This window comes from Schistocerca cancellata, chromosome 4 (assembly GCF_023864275.1).
Source record: "Schistocerca cancellata isolate TAMUIC-IGC-003103 chromosome 4, iqSchCanc2.1, whole genome shotgun sequence".
NCBI classification, from domain to species: domain Eukaryota; kingdom Metazoa; phylum Arthropoda; class Insecta; order Orthoptera; family Acrididae; genus Schistocerca; species Schistocerca cancellata.
In genome coordinates this window covers 770231491-770241649 of record NC_064629.1, presented here as the reverse complement: position 1 = coordinate 770241649, position 10159 = coordinate 770231491, and the positions used below count along the sequence as shown (strand labels likewise).

General features: G+C 39.7%; 1 protein-coding gene across 1 annotated transcript in view; it reads right to left on the bottom strand.

The window, feature by feature from the left end:
- Positions 1–1346: 1346 nt before the first annotated feature.
- LOC126184574 (uncharacterized) overlaps positions 1347–10159 on the bottom strand; it is a 54391-nt gene continuing 45578 nt past the window's right edge. The window contains exons 3-4 of the mRNA XM_049927004.1: positions 3466–3608; positions 1347–3272 (exon numbers count right to left, since the gene is read on the bottom strand). Of these exons, the coding sequence (XP_049782961.1) occupies positions 3166–3272; positions 3466–3608 (250 nt within the window). The 3' untranslated portion in view covers positions 1347–3165. The remainder of the gene's footprint in view (positions 3273–3465; positions 3609–10159) is intronic.

Sequence of the window (10159 nt, the reverse complement as noted above, 5' to 3'; positions counted from 1 at the left end):
GGCAGCTTGTAGGAGAAATAGCTAGTGGCAGCCGAGTGTGTTGCATGATAGTAGTTTCACACTATACCCACACAGCAAATTTATTCATCACTGCTCAACATACTGCTTATTCTCTCATTTCTCCTCAGCGTCAACAAAATCCATTAACAGAAAATCTAAATGTACTAATCTGGGGATGCTCTGTCAATGAAGCATATAAAATTATGAGTAATGTTTTACATGTAACAAAAATCGGAATGATAGTTTCCATTGAGGTAATGCACAGGCACATTGTGCTTTATTATTCTTTTTCCCCACAGCAACTCCACCCACACAAAAGCAATGATATTGAAAATAATTTTAGAATCAGCAGGGGAAAAAAAACATCTGATGACATTTAAGATGGAAATACAGTACAAAAGTTTGGAAATTGGGGGGGGGGGGGAGGGGGGGCAGGTGAATTTCATTAACAGTACCCCATTACATCATACCTACTTTCTCACTGTCCTGTTTTAACAATACACATATACGTAAATAATTAAAAATTCTACTAAATCCTCTAATTATACAGGGATGAGGCTGCTTTCTCCCGTGTGTGTAGAGTTAATTCAAATAAATGCATCTAACTATAATGGAAATCAACCAGACCATAATATGGAAAAATTATTGAACTGAAGACACCTAAATAATAAGTGGATAGTACAACTATCTTTACAATAGTTGAACTTATCAGTATGATCTAAATAGATACATGTTAATAATTTCTTAAACTATTTGGCCAAGAGGGTACTGCATGAGACATTTTGGCTGGATGGCAAATCACAACACACACAGAAAGCCCTCAAATTTAATTAACAAATGTCTTCCGGGATATCGTGTATGCAAACTTATGAGTTTGAGTTAACATAAAATTATTTTTCTTTCTGCTATTTGGAGGCTGTATCACTGTATTGAATTAACAGGAATATCAAGCTGGTGTATACCTAGTATTTCTAAGCTCCTTCCAGATAAAAATTGAAACTGAAACTGTCAGAAGCAAAGTTGTAAGCTATTCTTTTAATTTTTTTATGTTTTAGCTATTCGTCTCATATTTGTTACATCACACACAATTATTGTGGTATTGTGACTAACCATGAACACTACCTCGTCCTAACTTATCAAAGATATTCTGAGAGTCAATGAGTCTATTTTCATAGTAGAGAACTAGAATATAACTATGAAAAGATTTAACTTCAACATGATCCAACACACGCTCCACTGTTCCTATCTGTAGATATTTATTCGTGGTCCAGATATGGCCGAGGATGATGATGATGGGAGGGAGGGAGGGGAGTTGAAATTAATTACTTTCCTCTCAGCAAGTCTTCAATTAATCAATTGAACTGATAACAGTTTGTTTCCTTGCAAAATCTTTCTTTATGGATAGTTGTTGCCGCACATGATTACCCTGAAATAATAAGTTCCAGATGTCTAGCTCTGTTCTGATATGGGAGTATCAAACACAAATGGAGATACACACATAAAGAAATAATAAATCAAAGTAGGTCAGTTGCTCTTGGAGAATTTACATCTATACTTCCATCAACGACAAAGATAACTGACGCTCGTGAAGATAAAAACTGTGATGCAACTACATCCTTTTATCACTTTTTAAAATATAATATATGGCACAGAGGTTCTTCTTGTCAGTACTCATGCATTATTTTGTTCGGTCTACTTTCTGTCAACTTCACCAATAGAATTAATTATCATAAAGCTTCAAAATGGTAACCGTTATGTACAAGAGGAAGTAACAAAACATATAGCATGGCTAGAAGTAAGATTGTGGTGATGATGCTAAATTATTATTATTATACTATCTGTTGTTATAGCCCACAGCATAAAAGCTTGCAGCAAGAGAGAATATAGTTATTCCAGAAACTAACAACTTCTTCCATCAAACAAACTAATCCTGTGAATGTGCATATCTGACAGAAAGTTTCCTAGAAAGCAAATTTTAACTAAATGTACAAAAGTGGTCTGTTATAATTGTGGACTGGACTTTTTATGGCTGAGCAGAGAAATTACAGTCTTAGCATTCTGATAGATTTGAAGACACTTCAGTTAAGAAGCTCTTAGTGATGGCATAAAATATAAGGCACTAGACACCAAAGGCTGTGTCAGAGCAGCCTTATCCAAAATACTACTTAGCAATATACATTCACTAAAAACAGTGCTAATTCCAGTATCTAGTACAACCACATGAGAACAACTGTCAAGTTAATTTCATACATTTAACAAACAACCCAAGTGAAAATTTTCATACCACATAGACTCACAATGAAGTTTATAGACATACGTAGAAGCTAATTGCAATAGCTTATTTACAAAATGTAGTTTTGACTTTTCAGTACATCATCAGTTAAAGAAATTATGCTACCCTAATTACTAATTCACAAGACTGAAAACATCTGTTTCTGTACAACATTTCCCATTCTTTCGTCATCCCATTCTCTTCACCCACTGCTTCTCTTCCAGTTTCATGTGGTTGCTGAAAATTTACACACTTCCCTTACACAACAATGTGAAATCTTTCTGTTCAAGTTGAACAATAAGATCTATAGGACAGAGGTCAAAACTGCTACATTAACATAATTTTGCTGATAGAAGAAATGGCACACAATGAGCATGGCACACAAACCGAGAGCTACCAAGCTTCAAACTGTCTGTGCGGTCCTACTATAAGCAATCAGACTACCACTCACAGAAACAGAATTCACATATACATGTCACTGACATTTGTGGACATTATCCAGTGTGTGTTCAGCATGCCACACCCATCTAATGCTCGAGCATAATTATACCATTACAGTATTTCTTGTAAGGTGTCTAGAATAGAATTGCTTCCTAAAATTATACCACTTTAAAACACACAAAAATAATGCCACTGCTGCCAAAGTTGTACATAGTTATAAATTAGTTATAAATGCTATTATACAGACTATGGAGTGTTTTTTGATTTTTCTTTGGTTCAGAAGTGAATCTCTCTCATGCATTCAAATTACTATAATATCATTGTGGTCATTTGCAAGTTCCTGTAAGTATCTTACAGGCTACTTCTGTGCAACACCAAGACAAAAAAAGAATAAAAATAAAAAAAATCTCCATATTACCAACTAGGAACTTTAAAACATTAATCACTGAGATCTAGACATTTTCAAATTGTTTGATGTTTACAGCATTTGGTGTATAGTGATGCTGATTGCTTTTTTCTTCTGGAGGCATTATTCCATTTGCTACATCATCATCTTTGGCTGCGAAGAGAGAGGGAGAAAGGTTAATTATAGCAAGGAAACCAAATTGGAAATAACTGTGATTTTATAAACACCACAATATGTCACTCTGGATTAAAACTTAATACAGAAGAAACAATATTGCCAAATCCAAATATGAATTAATCACAACATAGAGTAAATGATAATTTTGAAGCAGTAACCCAAAACACACCATATGCTATACTGGTGCCATGTGTGTAGTTGATGCGACAGGCATTGTAGAGAGGGCACCGGCTCCAGAAGCAGCAGACAATAGTACCCACAGTCAGGAGTAGGCAGGAGGATATGACAGCAACACCAACAACCTTCACAAGCCTGTGGCACCAGCAACAGTACAATCAGACAATTAAATTGACAATAAATACCAACTAACAATGAGTGTCGATGCAGAAAAGTACAGGGGGAGACGGAAAGAAAGTGGTAGAAGCAAAGTCAGTGGCAGAAGAAATAGGAAATGTGAGAGGTGCATTATGAGAAAAAGTGGGATGGGGAAGGTGCACTGGGCAGGGAGAGGTAGGTGTGGAGGACGGGGGGGGGGGGGGGGGGGGGGGGCGCAACACGAGGAGACGGGGGAGGGGGGAGTGACGAGGAGACGGGGGAGGGGGGAGTGACGAGGAGACGGGGGTGCGATGAGGAGGGGTGTGACGAGGAGACGGGGAGGGGTGCGACGAGGAGACGGGGGGGGGGGTGCGACGAGGAGACGGGGGGGGGGGTGCGACGAGGAGACGGGGGGGGGAGAGCGACGAGGAGACGGGGGGGGGGAGAGCGACGAGGAGACGGGGGGGGAGAGCGACGAGGAGACGGGGGGGGGGAGAGCGACGAGGAGACGGGGGGGGGGAGAGCGACGATGAGACGGGGGGGGAGAGCGACGAGGAGACGGGGGGAGAGAGCGACGAGGAGACGGCGGGGGGGAGCGACGAGGAGAGGGGGGGAGCGACGAGGAGAGGGGGGGAGCGATGAGGAGAGGGGGGGCGACGAGGAGACCTGGGGGGGGGGAGCGACGAGGAGAGGGGGGAGAGCGATAAGGAGAGGGGGGGCGACGAGGAGACCTGGGGGGGGGGAGCGATAAGGAGAGGGGGGGCGACGAGGGGACCTGGGGGGGGGGAGCGACGAGGAGGGAGCAAACTGTGAAAATGGTGACTTGGTGTGGGAGGCCTCAAGGCTGGCTGAGAGAGAGGCACAGGGAGAACTGGGAGGGAAGGGTATGGTGGCCTAACTAGAGGAGGGACCATTGTTGATTGGGTTTGGCAGTAAGGAAGTGTTGAAGTCACAAAACATGTATGGCAGTAGGTGGGGCTGAAGCAGTGAGGGGTGTCCAGCAGTGTACCCCTAGGGAACCTTGGAGTAGTTTCACAAGAGTGGAGGGTGAGACAGGTTTGTGCAAGTGGGCATTAGGTGTGAAGCAGGTTTTTGCGAGGGGAGGGTTGAGAGTGGGCTGGTGCAAGTGGTGGTGGGGGGGGGGGGGCAGGCTAGTTCAAGTGGTGGGGGCGAAGAAGAAGGCTTGTGAGAGTAGTGGGATGGGAGAGTTATGGTGGCGGGTGTGGGGGGAGAGTTAGTAGGGTGGCGGGTGTGGGGGAGAGTTAGTAGGGTGGCGGGTGTGGGGGAGAGTTAGTAGGGTGGCAGGTATGGGGGAGAGTTAGTAGGGTGGCGGGTGCGGGGGAGAGTTAGTAGGGTGGCGGGTGCGGGGGAGAGTTAGTAGGGTGGCGGGTGCGGGGGAGAGTTAGTAGGGTGGCGGGTGCGGGGGAGAGTTAGTAGGGTGGCGGGAGTTAGGGAGAGTTAGTAGGTTGGCGGGAGTGAGGGAGAGTTAGGGTGGTCGGAGAGATGGATAGAAGTGGTTAGGGACAAGTGGATTGGTTGAAGGTTGGATTGGTTGAAGGTGGCAGGGGCATATTGGTTGGAAATGGGATACACAGTTAGTTGGAAGTGTACAGGTTGGACTACATGTGGCGAGTGCATGTGGCGAGTGCATGTTGGTTGAAAGTGGGGTTAGCTGGTTGGAGGTGGGAGTAGGTGGATATGAGGAGTGACACGAAAGTGGAGGGATAGTGCATTAGTGTGGAGGAAGGGTTAAAGGAAGTGGGTGACTGGAGTAAGTGGGGTAGGGTAGGTAATGCTCTGGAGAAACGAGGAAAGAGACATGGCTGTGGCAAGTTTGAAGAAACAGAAAGAAACTACAAGGTATATATGCAGACTGAAAAGACAATGGGAGGGGAATTGCCTTGAATGGACGGAGAGAAAAGGGGAGGCTGGGTGGGTGACTTGGGTACAGCAGGGAATGTGTAGACAAATATGAAAGATACAATGTATGGTAATGTTAGCAAAGGTATCCCTGCTAGAAGGCAGTACTAAACCACTTGAAACATGAAAGCTAATTTCAGTGTTTATCCAGGTGTCATTCAATTATGGCATGCACTAGTTAAGAGTGTTAAAAATTGCTTTCAGGACCGCACTATGGTTCAAGTGTACAGAGGAGGCAAGAAAATATGGCGAATTTTACTCAAAGTAAATACTACAAGTTGTTGTGAGTAAGGAATAGATGAACACCAAGTTAGTTGCTCACTCTTGGCTCCATTTCGTGCCTCTCTTCCCCAGGTGACCTACACTCCAGTACAGGTACTTTCCTCTGTCCTGCAACAACTGGTGGAAACGAAAATTTGTTTTGAAAGGCTAGGAGCAACATTGGAGAATACCTGGTGTTGTTATGAGCTTGAGCATGCATATGTTTCTGTACTTAATAAGAAGCTGCTTTTTATATATTAAAAAGTAATATTTATTCATGTCTGTCTTATGTCAAAGGTAAATTTTACATAAAATTGGCATTACATTGCAAATCTCTCGAACATCAGGTGCCTTTCCGCTGGTGCTTTTAACTATACTTCAAATTTTGTCTTTTTGGCGAGTGTGTGGAATCACCCCAAGTAAAAATTTCTCTTGAGGTAGTCACACGGTGTTTGGTGTGATATGAAATAACCCTTTGATTTTCATTGCTAACAAAATGTTATTTAATATGTAAATAAGTGTCCAACTAATAGAGCAGCCTCTTGCTGAACTGATGGGATATTCAATTGAAGAATATTTATTGACACTGTTGGAAATACTGACATTCTTCATGTTTTGCTGTTACTGTCAATAAATATCTTTTACATGACCACCACATCAGACCAGTTGGACAAAAATTACACTTAAGCATCATTTTGTTTTTCATGAGAACTGAAATAGGTTTCACTGACACTTGGTGCTCCACGAAATATTCCTTGGGTAACCTGTTTTTACGCTGGCTCTAACTAAACACTACTACAAAAATTAACTGAAGATATCTTCCAAAATATTTGAAAAATACCTACTGCATAAGCAATTTCAGTGTAATTTCTTTGAAAGTCAGAGTGTTTTAGGGGACAAAAGTTTATTAGTATTAACAAACAATTTAAATGGCAAGAAAGAAGTGAACTCAGGAAGTGTCCGAAGGAGCCATCATAAGCCTTAGTGTTGCAGTTTGTATCTTACTGATGGGTGAGAAAATAATTAAGACTGGAATAAAGCAATACAGGCATGCAGAACACAAAAACAAATTTCACAGGACATATGAACAGAAGGTAAGGATCCCAGTGATATATAGATTAGTCATTTCCAGTAGTCAACACACACAATTTCTCATGTAAATATTACACAAAGTTTAGCTGATATAGTTAATAAACAGATTTGGCTTACTGTGTTTAACATAAATACATTAATACAATATAACAACACTGAAATAAGTGAAGCAGCTGAATGTTCCCCAAGAATGAGAGAGAGAGAGAGAGAGAACTTACAATTACACTCAACTGTGGCTTCTAATTGCTGACAAGTTTTACCTACTAACTTCTTGAAGGTTTTTTCACATCACTAATTGAATGACATTTTTCTTATGCAAATTAATTTACCCCTGGGAATCAGATACATAAATACCAAAAGCGGAACTATTATATTGCTGATTACATTATACACCAATAATCTTTTAAAATGTTGTCTGGATTGTATGCTCTTGGATTTGCAGGGCCAAGAAGTATTATTCAAGTCAGATTTCCACATCAGGCCTTTGTAATTTTAATATGTATGTTGCTATAGCAGTGTCCCATTATATCAGTATGTCTTAGATTCTTGAGCAAAATAAATCATTGACACACAGTTGTTAGTTCATTCCTTCAGATGTTAATCATTTCCTTGTTGGTTTCAGTAACAGTTGCTTTTGTACCATCAGCAGTGTCACAAATGCTTTTGCCAGTAACAATAATAGTGTGAACATGTCCAGTATCTTTGATGACGTACAGGTTATGATTCAATTTAGCTCTACTGATTTCGGTGTACTAACTGTGTGGCTTCCCATGACACAGAGCTAATAAGACCAAGATTTCATTTAATACTCCGAAAGTAAGTTATTAACTTTGGTTCACTGTTGAAATGATAGCAGGCTGACTTCCAGTACCAATGAAAATACAAGGGAATGAAAAAAATAATGAGAATTTTCCTTTGAGAACAATTAAATTACGTATTTCATATTTCACATAAACTTTACAGAACTGCACCACCACCATCAAAACAGCATCCAGTGAACCTAAAGCACTTGTCTGAATATTTCACCCAATGAGAGAGGAAGTTTCTATAGTTATGCAAAGATATGCCACATAGTGCCCAATGTCATTTTCATTTCATCTCTTTTTTTCAATATTCTCAAAATAATTCCTTTTTAAGCCTCTTTTCAGTCTGGGAATCAGGATAACATCTAAGGATGTTGTGTTTTTAATGAAGTAGTTATGTTTTGTGATGGGAGTAAATAACAATTTACAGCAATGCATTGCAGTATCATCTGTTAAAATGTTAGATAGACTGAAAAAGTAGGAACTGTGGGCTTTGTTGGATAACCTATAAACTATTTTAATATTTCTGTGATTTTGTGCCTTTGGGTATGTGAAATAACAGTATCAAAAATGGTAGACGGATGTGTTAATTTGTTGAACAGAGCAAAAGTAGTCAAGAAATTACAGCAGATAATGGGCATGCAGTACATGAAATAGGTAACAATAATTAAACGTCAAATTCAATTACAATGGAGAACATAAATCCAAATTTCAGTGTTCTGACTCCAGATGCTATAATGAATACTTCTTTAAACATTTATAGTAATTATCTAATTCTTTAGTACTTATAACAAGTGAACAATAAATTAGGTAACACCACCAGCGGATTGAACAGTAACCTAGAAGCAAACACCTGCAAATTAAAGGAAATGAAGAATGCATTATGGAGTGGAGCCAACAGTCTGCTAGTTTAAAAGTGAGTTTCAAGAACCAGTGGATGTAAAGCATTCTCATTTTACCCTAGAGATTAAGGGACAATGTACGCAGATAAAATCTGCATTAATTGAGGTTCAATCCTAACTAAACTTGCAGCAACAAGAAGTTTATTAAACACAGAGCAACAAGGGGTTATCAGATTCCTGAAATAAATTAAAAATTACGGGATACCTTTCGTAACAGACAAAAGTCATGTGAATAAAATGAAAATGCCGTTGCTAAATTAGTTTCTGATTTATGACAACATTGTTCTGATCTGGAAAGTACAGTTAAAGTGCTGGATATAATCATAAGGGCCAGACAAAATTGTAAAACTGATACTGACTGAAGTCTGATAGGTGAAGAGATTAATTCAGTTTTGTGAGGGAGCTATACCAGAAATCACTATTCAAATATCATAATCGACAATGTTACCAGCAATGGGCAACTTGATCTGAATGAACATCTTCATTCAGTCTCATTTTGTTAATCAATTTAAAGTTGCTTATTCGTGTCTTCCCCCTGAGGCAGATAAGATTGATATTTGTCTGTGACATGTGTGCTTGTGCCCACACATGGTGAAAACTGTGTTGCTGAAAGATACTACTTTTTGTCGACTTTGAAACAGCATTGGTCTAGGGGAAAACAATGGAGTATTAAGGAGAAGCTATTTGTGCTCAGCAATGACAATTTAAGTGAAGGTTCCATGGAACATTTTCTTTAAAAATATTGGGAGAATAATATGTACTTGGATGACCCTATTAATGTTGTGGATTTAACTGTAATCTTAACAAAGCGTCTTCCTTGGAATGTCTGGGAAAGTCTAGCATCACGGATATTTAACAACTTTGATGAATTATTACAAGCTATTACCCATTTGGAAGCATTAGACAGTGAGAGAAGAGGTTGTGGTACTTTACACAATGTATATGCTAATCGGAACCCTCATTATCCACATCCAGAGGCCACAAGACCAAGTAATACCAACCAGCTAAAGTGGCATCATGAAATTAACTGCCGCTGACATGAAGACATAATGTTTATACAAGAGGTTATTGGCAAATGCATGCTGATAGGAGGGAAACTGAAGTGCCATTTGGTAGCCATTCAAATGAAGATCACAGCATCTTGGACAGACTTGCATTAAACAAAATAGGTTTTGGAACCAATTCAAAAATAGGGAACAAAATAACAGGCCATGTTATGCTATTCAAACAATGAAATATGAACGTAGAGATGACATTAGAGAAGATATGCTGTGTGAAAATACAGCAGTCAGTGATGAAATACATCTACCAAATGTTGAAGTTAATGTCTGTGGCAAGAAGGTTTCAATTTTAATGACATTGGGAATGAAACAACAGCTACATTGAGATTTAATGTCTGTGGCAAGAAGGTTTCAATTTTAATGACATTGGGAATGAAACAACAGCTACATTGAGAACTCTTTTCAGACAACTTAGAGACATAACCAAAATACCAGTTTTCCTTGTGAACAGTGTACTTATTGTAACTACTACCCACTATACTGGAACAAACACACTGCCAATTCCAAAT